Source organism: Furipterus horrens, unplaced genomic scaffold (assembly GCF_987537825.1).
Source record: "Furipterus horrens unplaced genomic scaffold, mFurHor1.1.pri manual_scaffold_3, whole genome shotgun sequence".
Lineage (NCBI taxonomy): Eukaryota > Metazoa > Chordata > Mammalia > Chiroptera > Furipteridae > Furipterus > Furipterus horrens.
The window spans coordinates 12006810-12027246 of NW_028327173.1; the positions used below are offsets into that span (position 1 = coordinate 12006810).

General features: G+C 46.2%; 1 protein-coding gene across 1 annotated transcript; it reads right to left on the reverse strand.

The window, feature by feature from the left end:
• Positions 1-567: 567 nt before the first annotated feature.
• On the reverse strand, positions 568-4728 carry PLA2G2A (phospholipase A2 group IIA). Its single transcript, XM_090271473.1, has 5 exons — positions 4649-4728; positions 3831-3882; positions 3491-3635; positions 3148-3254; positions 568-1022 (listed from the first exon to the last, which is right to left on the reverse strand). Exons 2-5 carry the CDS (start codon positions 3868-3870, stop codon positions 880-882), a joined length of 435 nt encoding a protein of 144 aa, XP_090127599.1. The 5' UTR covers positions 3871-3882; positions 4649-4728; the 3' UTR covers positions 568-879.
• Between the last annotated feature and the right edge of the window lie 15709 nt (positions 4729-20437).

Genomic DNA, 20437 nt, shown 5'->3' on the forward strand with positions numbered 1-20437 from the left:
CTGTCTGACGCAGTGTTTTGCATCTGGTATGTCTTTTTTTTTTTTTTTAATTAATTAATTAATTTATATGTTTATTTATTTAATTATTTTTAGAGAGAGGGGAAAGGAGAAAGAGAGGGAGAGAAACATCACTGTGTGGGTGCCTCTCACTCGCGCCCCCATCTGGGGACCTGACGTGCAACCTAGTCATGTGCCCTGACTGGGAATCGAACCAGTGACATTTGGTTCGCAGGCCGATGCTCAATCCACTGAGCCACAGCACCCAGGTGGTATGTCTTCTAATTCTCCCACGAGCCCCTGCAGTTGGTACCAAAGCCGTCTCCATTTGGATGAGGGAAGAAAGGCTCAGGGAGGTGGCGTTGGGGGCTCTGACTCAGCCAGTCAGACTCCAGAATCTGTATTTTTACCCCCCCCCCCCCCCCGGCACTATTGCCTTGTACCAGTCTGTCCATATTGGTTGAACCAGATAAGTGAAATGAAATGAAACCATTGGTGAAAAAGACCTTTGTCAAAAAACACCGTGCCAGGTGCTATCTCACGCACATGAGCACTCACTCACAGACACAGTTTGCTAATGAACTACTTTATTCAGAAGAACCCCTGGGAGTGTAGCCGCCACAGCTAAGCAGGAAGCAGGACTTGGAGAATAGTGGGAATGGGGAAATCTGCCACCCAAGGAAGAGGGGGACAAGGTGCCAGGAATACAAGACTCAGGACTTCTCATTCTGGATAGAAGGGCTCCTGGTTTGTCTCTAGGACAGGAGAGGGGTGTTTCCTCCATTGCTTCATTGCCGGGGGACTAGCTAGAGTACAGAACGGGTGGGGGCCAGAGAAGGAAACCCTGCATCGGCGGCAGTGGCTTCCAAGGAAAGGCAGCCCTCAGCACCTGGGGCCCTTCCCAAAACACAGTATATTGTTGTAGTATTGGTACTTTTTATTGTAGGTGTTCAGGTTTCTTGCAAAACACTCGACAGCCGTTTTATCACATTGACACAGTTGGCTCCTACATTTGTCCTGATTTGCTGAAATCACAAGAAAATAAACACCAGATGGGGGGGTTGTTAACATTTTTGGCTCCTTGTGGGAACCCTGAGGGGAAAGACACAGCCCTCATTCTCCAGAAGCTTCTGGTCTAAGACAAGCACCTATGCTCCAGGTATTTCTGATGGATGGGAAGACAGAATTCCTGTCCTTGGCAAGCTAGCACCCAATCTGATGGGGACACATCAGCACCAAAGCGCTAGGAGACTCTTAAAACTCTTCAATTAGACCTCCCTGACAGCCATTATTTCTTTCTTATTGCCAACAGATGTGTTCAGGTGCAAAGCCCCAGTCTCTAGGGCCAGGGAATGGGTTGTGATTGGTGTAAGCCAGTCACAGTCATCCCTTTTTCCTTCCAATGACTGGTCTCTGAGTAGCACGTGACCTTGTTTCTGGCCAATGAGCCACAAGGGGAAATCTCCTGGGGGCTGTGGGATGGATTGATTTCCTCCCTCAAAAAGAGAGATGGGGTGGGTTGGGTGGGGGAGAGAAATTAGGGGAAAAGGGGACAACTGTAATTGAAAAACCAAAATAAAAAAAAAAAAAAAAAGAGAGATGTCCAAGGGTAAAGCCGTGATGCTTGGAGTGGCACCACATGTCCTGGTATCACACTGCCTGCACAGCGGAGCGGAGGGTGGGGAAACCTGGGTCCCTGATGACACAGCTGAGAAGCTGCCCCAGCCCCGGCACTGCCTTCCCAGACCTCTGTTTTGTGCAGTCCTCTTGCAGTGGGGCATCTTGTTGCTTGCAACCCAACCCTGTTAAAATACAGGACCCTATGGAGAGGGTGTGATAGGGAGACATAATTTCTGATCTTAAAGAGCCCAGGGTGTTGGGTGAGAGGCGACGCTTTCTCAAAGGCCCACCTGTGGATCTGCTGTCTGGGGGCACTGGGCAAACCCTGTCAGGGACCACCCAGCTCTCTCCTCCCCTTCAGAGCCAGACTTGCTCCAGAATGTTGTCTATACGTACCTCCTCAGCTTCACTTCCCGCTCCCTCCTCACCTTCTCTAATCTGGCTTTGCCCTCACGCTCCATGGCAACAGCCCCCACTGAGGTCCTTCGTGTCTTCCCGCCTCTAAATCGGAGGACCCTTTCAGTCCTTATCCCAGAGACTCCGCTTTTAAATTGACTGATGTTAACACGTTGACCTTCTCTCTCAGCTCTCCTCCTCCTTCTCTGACTCTCCTCTCCTGCCTTCCTTCTGGGCCTTTAAACGCCAAACAGGTGATGACTCTTGAATCTGGGGCCCCTGTCCAGACCCCTCCCTGGGGCAGCACATTCCTACACCCAGCTGCCTGCTTCAAATCCCCTGGGTGTGCTGGAAGCCTCTGGAACGTGCTCTGCACTCCTCTTCCCCTCACCCACCAGGATGGCCTCCTGTTCTGAACACACAGTCGCCTATCCAATCAAAGGCTCCCTCTCCCCCTACCCAGCCAATCACCAAGCTCGGCTGGCTCTACCTGAAATGCATCTTAATGTCACTCCCATGCCTTCCATCAAGACCACCATTATCATATGTCCAATGGCAATGGCTTTCTTGCTGCACACCCCCCTCCCCGCCCCCATTGGTCTCTCCATCTACTCTGCAGCCATGGTGAGTCCTCCAAAATGCAAATCGGATCATGTCACTCCTTTGCTCAAGAGCTCCCTACTGCTCCAGGACAAAAATCTAAATACAGTATGGCCCTGGGCTTGATCTGGCCCTTTCCCATTCCTTCAGCATCATTTCTTATCACTCCCTCTCCTTCAGCCTCACAGAATTGTTACAGGTCTCTCCGATCCCTTTGACCCTGCTGAACTCTCTTGTAGGAATTCCCCAAACCCCACCTCTCCCCTGATGCCTGCTCAGCCTTGAAGACTCAGTTTGGATGTCCCCACCTTCAGGAGCCTCTCTGAACCTCAGCCTGTGTTCAGGGCCCTGCCCTTTTACTTACTTCCTATCGGAGTCTCCCATGTTGCGTTCTCATTTTCTTCACTTCGCACTCACCTATGAACTCCCTGGGGCAGGGCCACTGACCCCTTGTATCTCTATCTCTGGTGCCCAGCACAGCGGACACTTGATAAGAGAAATGAAGGAGGTGGGGTGAAGCTGTAGGACTCTTACCACAGATGATTTGGCCGTTTTGGTAAGCAAATTTGTAGCTCAGAAACTTGGTGCCACACCCTTGATTCTTCAGACGCTTGTAGCAACAGTCGTGTCTGGCGCAGCACCTGTGACGAGAATACATTATTGGGGCTGCTTCCCCACAGCTCCAGGGAGCCTGGTGCCCGTGGTCTCGTGCCCTTGACCCTGGGCAGAGACCCAGTGACTTTGCAATAGTCTAGAGCAGTTTCCAACACACTGGCTGCTTTTCCAGCCAGGACTTCCTGGGATTCTGTGACAGTGGGAACCAGCCCTGCAGGAGCCATGAGTGGGCAGAGGAAGAGGAGTGCTGGGGTGGCCTCACCAATCTGTTGCATCCTTGGGGGATCCTCTGCCACCCAAGCCGCAGTAACAACCATAGAAGCCATAACTGGACACAACGTGCTTTCCTGTCACCAAACTGATCATTTTCTGGAAATCCAGCAAGTTCCCATGGGTCTGCAGCAGGCCTAGAGGGAAATCGCCTGGTGATGGGGCCTGGAACCCTGTGTCCTCCTTCTCTGCCCTCTCTGCCCCTCCCCCTCCCCCCATGGCCTCTCTCCCACCCACTGAGAGAGTCCCTGTCTAAATGGGAAGGAAAGGAATTGAGGGTGCTTCCATCCTGGGCTGCCCCCTTGTGGCCAGAGGTCAGGGTCGGCTCTTACCAAAGGCCATGGTCAAAGCCAACAACAGAAGGGTCTTCATGTCGACAGTTCCCTCTGGGAGAAATGCAGGCAGATTGGCCTAGACCTGTATATCCCAGGTGGTCCCAGCTTCTGCCCTGGGCCCCTGCTCTCTGGCTCACACTCAGCAACCCTGGAGAAAGGACTTTTCAAGGGAACACACAGACATGCTCCTCAATCCAGGATGGCTGCCTTGGTCACGTGCAGAACACCCAAGGACTGTGCACACTCAGGACCTCCTGACCTTTCCCAGCTCTGTTGGACGTTTTCATGTACACGCAGGCCTCAGACCTGACGAGAACCCCCGATGACACACTAAGGAGACCTGCACGGTCCCCTCAGACTGAGAGTGCCTGGGCATTGCAGCCAGGCCATCTCAGCCAAGTGGAAGATTCCTAAGGTCATAGGTTATGTGTCCCCCATTAGCCACATCTTACTTGTTCCAGCTGATTCAAGGGTTGGGACTTCTATCCATGGAGTCTGATCCCCAATATTTTTCTCCAAAACTAAAGCAGCATCCTCTCTTTGCAAGACTCTCCAACCCCTTACACATATATCGCACACAGACACGAATGCACATGTACTCGCACACATATGCATGCATACACACACTCTTGAGCTCACCCATTAGCACAGACCTCCTGTCATACAATACACTCACATACCCACACAATACACTTGTGCATACGTGTTGATGTTCATGCATGCCCACATACATATGCATAAACACACAAGCACACAGGCACACAACATAGGAAGGACTCACACTTCCGACTGCACATGAATTTCTGGGTGCTTACCTCTCAGAGGAATCCAGAGTTGATAGCCCGAAGTGACTGCCCTGTTTACTCTGAACACCAGCTCCCCTTAAATAGCTGCCACCTGGGCAAGGTGGGGAGCTGGTGGATATGCAAATGAGGTAGGAGTGCCAACAGCTGGTGGACTCAAAGTTTGCGATGCCCACACCCCTGGGGCAATCCGCTTTTTTCCCCTCCTCATTAGCTCATGGGACAGAACTGAGGATGGAAAAACCTATGTACTGTTAGCTGGTGCCAAAATTTTAGATTACTTTATAGTCTTCCCCATGGGCCTCATTGCTGAGTAAATTCCCCTAACTGGCCCTGGAGTCACATTCATGAGAGGCAGAGGCATCTGCTGCCGCAGGCCATGTGCTCATCTGCAGGGCCACGGGGCCATGGCTCCCATCCTTGGCTAAATGCGGCATCTGGGTGTAGAAAAGGGGCATTTATTGTTACTGCTTCATTCCATCAATCACTCACTCACAGGAAGTACATATTCAACCTCCACAAAGTGTCAGGACCCATGTGAGCCCTGAGAGGTGAGTGATGAAGACCTGTCCTGCCGCCTTGGGGACAACAGCAGGGAAAGGGAGGCAATGAAGCCAATGATCCCTTCCCACTGACTTGGGTCAGCGCCTCCACTCTCTCTTCTTGCTTCCCTTTCTTCTCCTCCTCCTCTTCCCCTTTGGAAAAAGCCAGAGACTGCTGTGGAGTTGGCCCTAAAGTACTGCCTCCATCTGGTCCCAGTCCTTACCTTTCTGGAGATGTAACTGATGAATGCTTCCAGGATCTATTGTTCTTTCTCCTTCAACAGTCAGGGATGCAGTGAGTCCAATATTCATTTCTAAAGCACATATTTTTTTCCCTGCCCACCAATACATGATAAGAATTTAGTTTCCATGGCCTTGAGTAAACACTCCCTGACGCCAGTCCTGAAAAAGTCAGCGTGGCAGAGGCCATGGTGCCCATAAACATTCCACCTGCTCCCCACCTCCCCCTGGCTCTCGTCCAGGTATACAGGCCCAGGACCCTGGCTCTGGTTACAACACATGAGCTTTGGTGCCGAGGGTCACTTCAGCCTGAACCAAGGGACACAACCATGTGTGGCACCCTGGTCTTTCTCTGCCCCTCATGGCAGAACCAGAATATGGAAGCACCTTGGATCCCTGAGTCAGGGCAGGAAGAAAACCTGTCCCGGAGTGTCCCACAGACCCTCAATGGACTCAGACAGGAAGAAAGGTTGTTGTTGTAAGTCACTGATCATAGTGATTGGTAGAGACTGCAGCATAGCCTGGTCTATGCTAACAGCCTTCTAGGCAGCTTTGACCTTGAAGATGCCATTTACTTCAAGTGCTAGACCTGTGTTAGGTTGAAGTGGGCTCCCTGCCAAATTTCTATGTTGAAGTCTTAACTTCCAGTATCTCAGAATGTAACCTTTGAGGCTGTGATTTGCTAAGATAAGGTCATTAGGATGGGCCTAATCCAATATTACTGGTGTTCTAATCAAGATGGAAAATTTGAATACACACACACACACACATGCACACACGGAGGACACCATGTGAAGATGTACGCAGGGATTGAGGTGTTGTTTTTATAAGCCAAGAACCATTAAAGATTGCTGGGACCACCAGAAGCTAGAGGAGAATAGAACATTCTGCCTTGGGAGCAACCAACCACATCGGCACCTTGATCTCAGACTTCCGGCTGCAAGAACTATGAAATGATACATCCTGCTGTTTAAGCCACTCAGTTTGTGGGACTTTGAACCAAGTACACAGCCCTAGCAAACTAACGCATGCTCCAGGCATCTCTGTCAGTCTGGGATTATTGCTCTCATAACTGTTTGTTTTAGGCCTAAGTCAAGGTTCAGAGGTGATGGGCTAGACCATTGCCTTTTGCTAAGCATCTCAGCTTTTGGCACATGACACTTTTATAATAGGCAAACGGCCTCCCGTTCAGGTATCCTGATCCTGGAGTGCCCTGGTATTGCATCCTGGCTGCAACACTCAAGGACTCCGTTGGCATCACACGTTGCTTCTCTCTTTCCATCTTTTCAGGATTTCCCCTCAAGAATTCAAAGGCCATGATGGCCTCTTGTCAGCCTCCTTCACCCGAGGACTAATTTAAGCACTGGGAGTACATCAGTGAACAAAACAATCATCTCTTCATTTCATGGGAGAGAGACAAAGAATAAACCAAAGACAATAAATGAATTGAATAGTATGTTAGGTCGTGATGATGCAATGGAGAAAGAAGCAACAGGGCAGGAGAAGGCCTCACAGGAGTGAGTGGGTGAAGGGCGGGCTGCAATTTCTGTAGGATGGGCATTCTCAAATGCAACATGCTTTGAACATAGTCAGTGTTCAGAAAAGGTTCCTGAAGTTATTTATACTTATAAAGACTCAGCTTTTTGGCAGTGGTTATTTTCAATCTCAAGATTATGGTTGAAATTGTTTCCGTTATTTTCTGTTTCCTTTTTTTATTTTCTTTTTTGCATATAAGAAAAATTACTCAATACTATTTTTTGAGAGGGGTCTTCTTATTTTGAAATACATTTACACTTATAGAAAAGTTGCAGTGGGACACTTCCTGTGTACTTGGGGAAGTTCCAGCTTCCCCGATGTTAACATCTACATAGGGTCATGGTACAATTACGGAAACCAGGAAATGAACAATATAAACTAATCTGCAGAGCTTTTTGGAATGTCATCAGTTTTCCTACGAATATGTTTCTTCCAGTCCAGGATCCAATCCAGGATTCCATATCACATGTCATTTTCATGTCTCCTTGGTCTCCTCTAATCTGTGATAGCTCCGCACCTTTCTTTGCTTTTCATGACCTTGAAACTTTTGAAGAACACTGCTCAGGTTTTATCTGATGTTTTCTCACGACCAGATTGAGTGTATGCACTTCTGGCAAGACTATCACAGAAGTGATGTCGTGCCTTTCTCAGGGAAACGTATCAATGGTCTGTGATATTTTAAAAGTATATATATATTTAATATGCTTTATTGATTGTGTTGTTACAGTTGTCCCAATTTCTTTTCCCTTTGTTCCCCTCCACCCAATGATCCCCCTCCCTCCAGTTGTCCCCACCCCCCCTTAGTCCATGCCCATTGGTTGTGCATATAGGTCTACTCCACTCCCTCCGACTATGCTTCTTAATTCCTGTACCATTTCCCTCCCTTTCCCTCCTTCCTCCTCCCCACTGACCTCCCCCCATAATGTTCCCCATACCTATAATTCTTTTCCCACTCTCGTTGCCTACTTAGTTTGCCTTTGTTTCGGTTCCCTAGCTTCTGTTGTTGGTTGTTGTGATACAGTTTTCATTTTAATGTTCATCGTTTTGATCCTCTTCCTCCTAAACAAGTCCTTTTAACATTTCATATAACAGTGGTTTGGAGCTGATGAACTCCTTCAGTTTTACTTTGTTCTGGGAGCACTTTCTCTGCCCTTCTATTCTGAATGAAGCTTCGCTGGATAGAGTAATCATGGTTGTAGGTTTTTGCTTTTCACTACTTTGAACATTTCTTGCCAGTCCCTTCTTGCCTGCAGAGTTTCTTTTGAGAAATCAGCTGATAGTCTTATTGGGACCACTTTGTACGTAATTCTCTTCTTCTCTCTTGCTGCTTTTAAGATTCTCTCTTTATCCTTAATTATTGACATTTTGATTATAATGTGTCTTGATGTGGTCCTCCCTGGGTCCAGTTTTTTTGGAACTCTCTGTGCTTCCTGGACCTGGAAGTCTATTTCCTTCCCCAAGTTAGGGAAGTTCTGCTTCATTATTTTTTCACATAATTTTTCAGTTTCTAGTTGTTCTTCTTCACCTTCTGGCAACCCTATGATTCAGATGTTGGCCCACTTATAGCTGTCCCATAGGTTTCTGAGCCTCTCCTCATTTTCCTCACTTCTTGTTTCCTCTTTCTACACTGGTTGACTGTTTGTTCCTTCCCTATGTTCCGATTTGTTGGTTTGATCCCTGGTTTTCTTTCCCTCACCACTAGTTTTGTATGTGTTTTTGTTCATTTCAACAGGACTAGCCTGCATTCCTTCCTGGCTTATTTAAGATCTGCTGTTAGGCCTGTAAGCATCCGTATAACGAAAGCTCTGAACCGTGCCTCAGAAAGATTTCCTATCTGCTGCTTCGTTAGATTAGATATTTGCTGGCTGGTCAGCTGTGTCACCTGGATCTCTGTCATGATCTGTGCCATCCTGACAATTTTGTGTTTACCTTTGCTTCCTGGGCAGGGCTGTCACACCTCCTATGCTATAGGGGGCGGGGCCTCGTGCACTCGTCACAACCGGGTGACACTTCTCACCACACTGTGGTGCTTTGTGTGGGGGTGGGGGTCCAAGATGGATTCCTGCCATTCACTCTCTGCTGAGAGACGGGGAGCCTTCTCCTCGGTCCCCACACCCTCCAGCCCTCACAGTCCAAGACAATGGGGGTCTGTCTTCCCCAGCACTGGAATCGCAAGCTGACGGGTCTGGTCTGCAGCTGGGAGTGCTCTGCAGGCACTGCTCTCCTTCCCTTAAATACAGGTGTCTGTGCTTACTGCTGTCCCGCTGACATCACTGCTGCTGCCACCACCAGCACAGCTTGACCTATCTGCCCCAGCTTTGTCCCTCCTACCCATCCGACGAGCACCACTTCTTTATAACTTCATACGTTGGACTTCCATTTATTTTCTGTAACTTCTGGTTATTTCTGGTTTTGCAGCAGTTGTATTCCTTCTTAATTGTGGAGGGAGACAGAGCGTGTCAGTCTAGGCCTCCATCTTGGCCGGAAGTCTCCTGTGTTTGTTTGCCCCTGTGTCTTAGGTAGAGCTGTTGTAAGGGGCAGAGCCTTAGGGATTCATCAGTACAGGGCAGCCTGTTTCATCACATTTTGGTGCTCTATGTGGGGTAGGGGTCTCATAAGGAGCAATGCCACTAGCCCAGCATGCACCCCTTTTCCAGGCACTTCTCCCACTTCTCTATGGGACTGGTGCCTCTCTAGCTGTTGCCCTGGCTGTTGGTCCCAGAGTGAATGGGACTGTGGACATTCTAGGACTGTGGGGGCCCTTTAAACAAGCGGACTCTGCCAAGAGACCAGCAGTTTCTGCCTCTGCCCCAACCCCCAGTGGTTTGCACAGTCAGAAGCAATGAGGCTTGATTTTCCCTCGTGCTGGGACTGTGAGCTGCACAGTCTGGTGAGGATATGGGAACGCTCCCCAGGTACTTTTTAAAATGCGTAACTGTGCTTTCCCCTGGCCTGCCGCTGCCGCCACTGCCACCGCTTCTGCCACCACCACCGTGTCCTCTCCACCTCACCTCCACCCCTTCTACCTGTCTGGATGAGTATTTCTTCTTTATATTTTTGTCTGCTGGACTTCCATGCAGTTTGATTTTCTGGAACTTCTGGTTGTTTCTAGTTTTGGGGTAGTTGTATTCCTCCTTAGTTGTGGAGGGAGATGCAGCGTGTCTGTCTATGCCTCCATCTTGGCCAGAAGTCAAAGTATATTTTATTGATGCTACTATAGTTGTCCCAATTTTTTCCCCTTTTGCCCCCCACCACCCAGTATCACCCTTCCCTCCAGCAATCCTTTTCCCCTTAGTTCATGTACATAGGTTGTACATATAAGTTCTTTGGCTTCTTCATTTCCTATATTATTCTTAATATCCCCCTGTCTCTTTTGTGCCTACCAATTATGCTTCTTAATCCCTGTACCTTTTCCCCCAATCTCCCCCTTCACCCTCCCAGCTGATAACCCTCCAAAATGATCCCCATATCTATGATTCTGTTCCTGTTCTAGTTGTTTGCTTAGTTTTGTTTTGTTTTTTAGATTCAGTTGTTGATAGTTATGAGTTTGTTGTCATTCTAATGTTTATAGTTTTGATCTTCTTTTTCTTAAATAAGTTTCTTTAACATTTCATATGATAATGGCTTGGTGATGAGGAACTCCTTTAGCTTTACTTTGTCTGGGAAGCACTTTATCTGCCCTTCTATTCTAAATGATAGCTTTGCTGGATAGAGTAATCTTGGTTGTAGGTCCTTGCTCTTCCTCACTTTGAATACTTCTTGCCAGTCCCTTTTTCCCTTCAGTTACTTTTGAGAAGTCAGCTGACAGTCTCATGAGAACTACTTTGTAGGTAACTCTCTGCTTTTCTCTTGCTGCATTTAAGATTCTCTGCTTATCTTTAAACTTTGGCATTTTAATTATGATGTGTATTGGTGTGGTCCTCTTTGGGTCCTACTTGTTTGGGACCCTCTGTGCTTTCTGGACTTGTATGTTTGCTTCTTTCGTCAAATCAGGGAAGTTTTCCTTCGTTATTTATTCAAATAAGTTTTCAATTTTTTGCTCTTCCTCTTCTGCTATCCCTATGATTTGGATGTTGGCACTTTTGGAGATGTCCCAGAATCTTCTTAAACTCTCCTTGTATTTTCTGAATTCTTGTTTCTTTATTTTGTTCTGGTTGAACATTTATTTCTTCCAAATATTCCAAATCATAGATTTGAATCCTGGCTTCCTTCCCTTCACTGTTGATTTCTTGTGGATTTTTAAAAGTTTCATATCTTCCCTTATGCATTTGCCATACTCAGTGAGTTCTCTGAACATCTTGATCACCAGTCTTTTGAACTCTACCTCTGATAAGTTGGCTATCTCTACTTGATTTAGCTATTTTTCTGGGTTTATGTCCTGTCCATATTTCTTCATCTCCTCAATTTGGCAGCCTCCCTGTGTTTGTTTTTGTGTGTGAGATAGAGCCACTTTGACTCCCTGTCTTAGAGCACCTGTTAAGTTTATGTGGTGGGGCCTTGGGTATTTGCCAGGACAGGGTAACCCTCTTCATTGCTTTGTGGCTCTGTGTGTGTATGTTGTGGGGGAAGGATCAAAGAGGGGACAATGCTGCCTGACATCTGGAGGCTTGCCTGGCACTTGCCCGATTTCCAGTCACTTCGTTTACTTCCCACATGTGACTGGCATAACTCCAGCTGCTGCCCTGCTGGTGGTTCCCAGAATGGGTGGGTTTGCATATGTTCTGGCCCCTGCAGTCCCTATAAATAGACTCTCCTGAGAAATCAGCACTTTCTTCTGCCACTCCACCCCCATTGGTTTTATGAGGCTTTATTTTTCCCAGTGCTGGAAACCTGGGCTGCATGGTCTGGCCTGGGGCTGGGATCACTCCCTCACAAAGTATCCCCCCAATTTTTTTTTTTCAGATTTAATGTGTTTTATTGATTAAATTATTACATTTGTGCCAATTTCCCTTCCCTCTGCTCCCCTCCACCCGGTGGCCCCCCTCCCTCCAGTTGTCCCCCCCTTTTAGATTATGTCCATTAGTTGTGCATACAGTTCCTCCCAACCTCTCTCCGTCTATTCCATTCCCTCCTACCTTGATCCCCAATTCCTATATCATCTCCCTCCTTTTCCCCATTCCCCCTCCCTGTTGACCTCCCCCCAATATGCTTCCCGTACCCACAGTTCCTCTTCCACTCTCGTTGCCTATTTAGTTTGCCTTTGTTTCATCTCCCTAGCTTCTGTTTTTTTTTTTTTTTAAACCAGTCCCTTTAACATCTCATATAACAGTGGTTTGGATCTAATGAACTCTTTCAGTTTTATTTTGTCCTGGAAACACTTTCTCTGTCCTTCTATTCTGAATGACAATTTCGCTGGATAGAGTATTCGTGGTTGTAGGTTTTGGATTTTCATTACTTTGAATATTTCTTGCCAGTCTCTTCTTGCCTGTAGGGTTTCCCTTGAGAAGTCAGCTGATAGTCTAATTGGGACCCCTTTGTACATAATTCTTTTCTTCTCTCTTGCTGCTTTTAAGATTCTCTCTTTATCTTTAATTTTTGACATTTTGATTATAATGTGTCTTGGAGTGGTTCTCCCTGGGTCCAGTTTTTTTGGAACTCTCTGTGCTTCCTGGACCTGTAAGTCTATTTCCTTCCCCAAGTCTGGGAAGTTCTCCTTTATTATATTTTCACTCAATTTTTCAAGTTCTAGTTCATCTTCCTCGCTCTCTGGCAAACCAATGATTCTTATGTTGGGCCTTTTATAGCTGTCCCAGAGGTTTCTGATCCTCTCATCGTTGCTTCCCATTTCCTCTCTCTGCATTGGTTGACTGCTTGTTCCTTCTCCATATTCCAGTTTGTTGAAATGAACTCTGGATTTTATTTCCTTTCCTTCTGTCTCATATGCTGTTTTGTTCCTTTCGTTATGAAAGTTTTTCGCTTCTTTCATATCTTTTTCCTGCTCTTTTGTGAATTCTGTAAGCCACCTGATAACAATGGCCCAGAACTGAGCCTCTGACAGGTTTCTTATCTGTTCATCTGTCAAGTTCTCTATCTGCTGCCTGGTGAGTTGTGTTACCGGTATTTCTAAAGTTGCCTGCCTCATTTTGACAGATGCGTTTTGTTTTCTTGGGCTGGCTGTCGGGGGCAGTGCCTGTGTACGCGTCACAAATCAGCGACCGGCCGGCGCCTGCTTGTCCGCGACCTATTTCGCAGCCCTGTGGTGCTTTCTTTGGGGGCGGGGGTCCAAGATGGATTCACACAGTTATTCAGCTAGGAGACCAGGATCCGTCCTCCCGCACCCCTGGGCCTCACTGTTCAAGGCGATGCGGCTGCCGCTCTCCCCAGCTCCGGAGTCGTGCACCGCCAGGGGCTTGGCCGCCGGGACTCCTCGCCGGGGTCGCGCACCGCCAGGGGCTTGCGCAGCCTGGATTCCTCACCGCCGGCTGCTCTGGGTGCGACCGCAAGCAGCACTGCTCATTTTAACTCTTACCTGCCCAAATGGCACCGCTGGTTTATAACTTCATATGTTGGACTTCCGTGTAGTTTTATTTTCTGGAATTTCTAGTTATCCTTTGTTTTGAAGTAGTTGTATTCCTCTATAGTTGTAGAGGGAGACCTAGCGTGTCCGTCTAAGCCTCCATCTTGGCCGGAAGTCCCAGTATCCCCCAAATTTTTATCCACCACACATGAATGTGGGATCATCCATTCCACTGCCTCACTGCCCTAGATCCCCGTCTCTGCCCCTCCTACCTGTCTGGATGAACTTAGCTTATTTAAATCCTTGGTTGTTGGAGTCCCATACAGTTTGATTTTCTGGCAGTTCTGGTATTTTTTGTATTGAGGTTAGTTGTGATCCTTCTTATGGTTGTGTAAGGAGGCTGAGTGTGTCTACCTGTGCCTGCATCTTGACTGGAAGTCTGGTCCGTGATATTGATCGGTCTCATTACTATCAATATTCACCTTGATCACTTGGTGAAGGTTGTGTCTGCCAGGTATCACCACTGTAAAGTTACTATTTTTTCTTTCGTAATTAGCAAGTATCTTGGGGAGAGTTACTTTGAAACCATGCAAGTACTCCATTTCTCCTCATACTTCTACTCAATTTTTATCGTTAATCCATGTTCTTGCCTGCAACAATTATTACTGGCATTTTTTATTTCTCTCATCCCTTCAGCATTAAGAATTTAAAGTTTGCACTTCACAACATTATCAGTTCCAGGTTTTCCTTTGTTGTTCTTGATTTTTTAGGGATTTTCTACATAGACAGTCATGTCATCTATGAAAAAAGACAGTTTTATTTCTTTCTTCCCAATTGGAACACTTGTAGTTCCTTTTCTTTTCTTATTGGATTAGCTAGGAATTCCAGTATAACGTTGAACAGGAGTGTTGAGAGGGAACATCCTTGTGTTGTTCCTGATATTGGCAGAAAAACGTCTTGTTTCCTCACCATTAAGTATGATTTTGTAGGGTTTTTTGTATATATTCTTTATCAATCTGAGGAAATTCCCTTCTATTGATAGTTGGCTGAGAGGTTCTTTTTAAATCATGAGTAAGTACTGAATTTGTCAAATGCATTTTCTGTATCTTTTGTTACTATCATGTGGTTTTTTTTTCTTTTACCTGTTGATGGGACAGAAGTCATTAATTGAGTTTCAAATATTGAACCAACCTTGCATGTCTAGAATAAATCCCACCTGATTGTAAGGTAGAGTTCTTTTTATGCATTATTGGATGCAATTTGCTACTATTTTTGAGGATTTTTGTACCTGTTTTCATGAGAGAGATCAGTCTGTAGTTTTCTGTTCTTGTAATCATTTCTTCAGTTTTAGTAACAGAATAATGGCAATCTTATAGAATGAATTAGCGAGAGTTCCCTCTGCTTCTATTTTCTGGAAGAGATTGGTATAATTTTTCCTTAAATATTTGGTATTACTTACTAATGAAATAATCTGGACCTTGTGGTTTCTCTTTGGGGAAGTTATTATTGATTTAATTTATTTAATAAATATTGATCTCTTTCAATGATCTACACTTTCTTGGGTGAGCTCTTGTGTGAGGTCACTGAGTGAGTGGGAGCTGGTGGCCTAGCACTGCCGTGGAGGTGTGACCCTGGTGGTGGAAGCAGTGATGATACCTTTGTGGTTTGAGGAGCAGCTTTCTGTTGTGGCACCAGCAGCTTCCTTGGCAGACTCGTTTTGTGATGTGTCTCTGGGAGTCTTTTTTGGAAACTCAGCCTGTGTTTTCAGGACTCCCAATGATTGTGAAGGATACAGTGCCCTTCTCTAAATATTTTTATCCTAAATAAGCTAGACCGTCAATCCTGTGTGGTGCCCTTGGGGTAGCTTTTTTTGGGACATTCTAGTGAGAGGAGGCTGTAGGTACCACGAATGTTACAGTGGGGAGGGGGCTGTTGGAAGAAGTGGGAAAAGCCAGCTGGATGGACCACAGAGAATGAAATGGAGGTGAAGAGGTCAGAAGGGGTCAGATTGTTGCGGGTCTTCTGGCTTTCTTGGCTCAACCTATGACACTGAGAAACCATGTTGTAAAATATTATTGATCAGTCCTTATTTTCAATCAATTCAGTATTATATATATATATATATATATATTAGAGAGAGAGAGAAAATGAATAGTGGAGTGGCAGGGTTAGGATAGATGTGAAGAGAAGAACATTTGGGGGTGGTTTTAATACCCAAAGACAATCAGAGGCTAGTGTCAGTATGACCTTATGGAATTAGCCAAGACCTCATTTGAGGGCTGAATAAGCAAGTTTTTCATTGCAGCAGGGGGCTGGATGTAATGACCCTTCGTGGACCATGAAGCTTACCAATTCTGTACATCTCTTCCGGGTTGGCTGCATCCTTCCACTGCTCAGCCTTCTCTCTGGGATTTGATCCAGGGACACAACTAAATCCATCTTTTCATGTTTTCCAGAGAGCGTGCTTTATTCTGTTTTCCACTTTAAAAGAAGTTGGCACCCAGAACGGTCACCTCACATGCACTCCATCTTGGCCTGCCTGCTGTCTGCATGTCACAAACCTCTGCAGTTATGAATGTGGGCTTCCCCTTCATGCTTGAAGTGGGTGGGGCCCCAAAGAATCCTCTTTCCACATATCTTATGTCAAAGGCCCTCTCTTAGGGATAAACCACCTCCCTTCCTTTCCTGGAGAACAAGCCACCCTACTGCTTTTTTTAAAAAAAAGATTTTATTTATCTATTTTTAGAGAGAGGGGAAGGGAAGAAGAAAGAGAGGGAGAGAAACATGAATGTGTGGCCAAGATGGAGGCCTAGACAGACACGCTGACTCTCCCTCTAGAACTAAGAAGGAATGCAACTACCTCAAAGCTAGAGACAACCAGAAGTTCCATAAAATCGAGCTGTATGAAAGTTCAACAAACAAAGATATAAAGAAGAAATAGTCATCCAGACAAGTAGGAGGGGTGGAGCTGGGGCAGAGAGGATGTGGTGTGGAGGTGGCAGTGGCAGGCCAGCGGAAAGTGCAGTCACATGTTTTAAGTAGTTGGGAGGGACACCTGGGGAGCACTCCCATCCTCAGACAAGACCATGCAGCTCATGGTTCTAGTACTGGGGACAATAAAGCCTCATTGCTTCTGACTGTGAAAACCAGTGGGGGTTGGGGCAAGGGAGAAACTGCAATTTCTCTTTAGAGTCTACTTGTTTAAAGGGCCCCCATGGTCCTAGAACATCTGCAGACCCACCCACTCTGGGAACGATGGCCAGGGCAACAGCTAGAAATGTACCAGTCCCATATGGAAGTGGGAGAAGTGCCTGGAAGAGGGGTGAGTGCTGAACAAGCGTCATTGTTCCCTCTAGGACCCTTTCCCCACATATAGCACCACAATGTGGTGAAACAGGTTGCCCTGTACTGACAATACCTAAGGCTCCACCCTTTACAAGTAATAGGTGTGACAGCTCTACCTAAGACACAGAGGCAAACAGAGGAGCCTGTCCAGGTGAGACAGAGAAGTATAGCCCCAAAGAGGGAATGGATCAGGTTGCAGTGGGAGAACTAAGCGACGAAGAGATAGCCAACCTAACAAATGAGGAGATAGACAATTTAATAGACACAGAGTTCAAAACACTGGTGACAAAAATGCTCACAGACTTGATAGTATGGTAAACACAAAAAGGAAGAAGTGAAGACTATATTAAAACAAAGGAAATCCACACAAAACCGGTGATGAAGGGAAGAAAACAGGGGTTCAAATCAATGGTTTTGGACATAAGAAAGAAAAAAACACTCAACCAGTACAGAATGAGGAAACAAGAATTGGAAAAAATGAGGAGAGGCTTAGGAACCTCTGGGACAACTTTAAACGTTCCAACATCTGAATCATAGGGGTGCTAGAAGGAGAAGAAGAAGAGCTGGAAATTGAAAGTTTATGTGAAAAAATAATGAAGGAAAACTTCCCAAATTTGGCAAAGGAAGTAGACATACAAGTCCAGGAAGCACAGAGGGTCTCAAAGAAGCTAGACCCAAAGAGGACCACACCAAGACACATCATCATTAAAATGCCAAAGGTGAAAGATAAAGAGAGAATCTTAAAAGCAGCAAGAGAAAAGCAGAAAGTTACCTACAAAGGAGTTCCCATAAGACTACCAGATGATTTTTCAAAAGAAACTTTGCAGGCAAGAAGGGGCTGGCAAGAATTATTCAAGGTGATGAAAAGCAAGGACTTACAACGAAGATTACTCTATCCAGCAAAGCTATCATTTAGAATGGAGGGGCAGATAAAGTGCTTCCCAGACAATGTAAAGCTAAAGAAGTTCATCATCACTAAGCCATTAGTATATGAAATGTTCAAGGAACTTATTTAAGAAAAAGATAAAAACTATGAACTTTAAAATGACAACAAACTCACAACTATCAACAACTGACCCTAAAGAATGAATGCAAAAACAAAGTCCAACTAAGCAAACCAGAAAAGGAACAGAATCAAAGGTATGGGGATCATTTGGAGGGTTATCAGCTGGGGGGTGGGAGGTGGAGAAATGGGGATATGAGTCTGGGATTAAGATGCATAATTGGTTGGTACAAAATAGACAGGGGGAAGTTAAGAATAATATAGGGAAGGGTGAAGCCAAAGAACTTGTATGCACAACCCATGGACATGAACTAAGGGGGGTGGGATTGCTGGAAGGAAGGGAAGTACTGGGCAGAGCAGAGCAAAGGGAAAAGAAATTGGGACTACTGTAACAACATAATCAATAAAATATAGTTTTAAAAAAAGAAAGAAACATTAATGTGTGGTTGCTTCTCGCATGCCCATCCTCAACTGGCGACCTGGCCTGAAACCCAGGCATGTACCTTGACTGGGGATCGAACCAGTGACCCTTTGGTTCACAGGCTGGCACTCAATCCACTGAGCCACACCAGTCAGGGCTCCTACTTCTTTTTTATAAGGTGCTGCATGTCTTTAGATATTAGTATTTTTGTATACAATTTTTCCACCCAACAAGGGGCTCTTCAAAGTCTAGGGGCTCTCCGAGCATAGAGCCGTGTCTCTCCCTGTAGACTGAGGACCCCTCGAGAATGTGGAATGGTCTTTCCCTCAGATAGGAAACCCCCTGCATCTCATACACTGACATCACCCCATGTCATACCCCAAGAAGGTGTAAGAAACTGGTCCCTTTGATGGCAACCACATGGAGACTGCCAGGACCTAGGAGGTGAGCACGGAAATCCTCTGCAGAGGAAAAGCTCTGTTAGAATTAAGGGGATCAAGTTCAGTCCCCGCTCCTCTCCTGACCTCAAAACTCAGAGGGGACTCCCCCTGAGCGGATGAGGGGAGGTGATTAGCTGTCATTCATCTCCTTTCCTTAGCACATTGCCCAGGGCCTGCGAGAGGGGGCGCTCCACCAATGTGTGCTGAGTGAATGAATGAGTGAATGAATGAATGGGAAATATCCCATAGAGGGCCCATCCCAGACACCAGGCAGCGGGGCAATAAGATTAATTCTAGGCCCCACCTCTGGGAGGCTCTGAGCTGACTGAGAGCCAAACTGCTTGTCTGGGGCATGATTTGCTCATAACTGGAGAGAATTGTGGTCCAAAGTTTCTAGAATCTTAGGATCTGCAGCTGAGAAGGTCCAGGAAAGGTTCTGGAAAAAGCCTGCTCATGGCTTCTTGAAGAGCTTGTGTTTGGTTGAAATCAAGCATTTGATTTGCTCACAGCGAGTAGAGGCTCTGGCTTGTGCTGGCTGCCTGTTCAGTCATTTCCTTAGATGACTTTCTGAGCCTATTCAATTGTAGTAAAATCTTCTTTGGCTACAGGATGGAGCCAGGAACTTCTCCAGCCAAATGTTTCCGAGGCCATCTGAGATTGGTGGAGACTGTGGTCAGAGCTGCGGGGGGGAAAAAGGTGTTCTATCTATGCTCATAGTCCTTGGGGATCCAGCCTTCCCAGGAGAGGCTGCTTGGCCCAGAACCGGATTCCCCCTTGGCTTTGAGACATGAAGCCAGGTAGCGGAAGGCCGGGAGCCTTGTCTGCACACTATTTAATGGACCAATGGAGGGATGAGCGTGGGGGCAGAGGAAGATGCAGTTGGAAACTCGAAACTCCTGCCCTGAAAAAGGAAGAGCAGGGCCCTGATTTGGAATGAATGTGCTTAGAATAAAAATAAAGAACACAGAGTGGGAAGGACTTTTAATGAGGATGGAGCTCAATCATCAAATTTACAGACCAGGAAGCAGATGCTCAGAGAATTCACGGCAGAGCTGAGACTCCACTCTCCTTTGTGCCTTTGCACCAGGTCATGGCTATCTGGGAACAGGAAGTTTGTACACTCACCCGCCTCCCTCTCCTTGTGTTTGCCACCTGGCTTAGGACTCTCTTTCAAGTCAGAAGCACGTCCTTACCAACTCCAAAGAAGCCATTGTCTGGGCAACCCCAGCAGTGACCTTCATAGCCTCGAGGTTGAAACAGGCACTTGACTTGCACAAACACAAATATTTGGTTTCCCTTTTGGCTGCCATGCAGTGTTACTGACCCTTTGTGGACTTTCTCGGAGACACATGGATTTCCAATTTCAGCTGATTATTTAGTTGAACAAGGAGTGCCAGTGCCTTTGGAAACAGAAGATGAATGTGATTCAGAAGGAAAGGGCAGTGCAAACACAGATTTTAAAAAGCTAGATTAAAAAAAATAAGCACAGAAAGCATTGATTAGCACTGTCATCCAATTAGATATTTCTTCCCTCCTTATTTAGATAACAGATTACAGAAGGGGGCGAGTAGGACTTCTGGTCTCTGTCTCTTTGCACGTTGCTACTCCATGAATCTGGACCACATACCAGCAGGGAACTTGTTAGAAATGTAAAATAAAATCTCAAGACTCATCCCAGATGTGTGGATGAAAATCTGCATCTTAACAAGGTCCCAGGGTGATGTGTAGGCACAGTAAGATTTGAGAAGCACTATTCTGGAGCAGGAAAGTCGGTGAAACACAAAATAGGGTCTGAAAAAGAGAATAAAATCTTTACC

Coding starts and splice junctions, on each gene's coding strand:
- PLA2G2A (XM_090271473.1), bottom strand. CDS start 3,870: ATGAAGACCCTTCTGTTGTTGGCTTTGACCATGGCCTTTG. Junction 3,255..3,490: donor CCCAAGGATGCAACAGATTG/GTGAGGCCACCC, acceptor TTCTCGTCACAG/GTGCTGCGCCAGACACGACT. Junction 1,023..3,147: donor AAACGGCCAAATCATCTGTG/GTAAGAGTCCTA, acceptor TTGTGATTTCAG/CAAATCAGGACAAATGTAGG.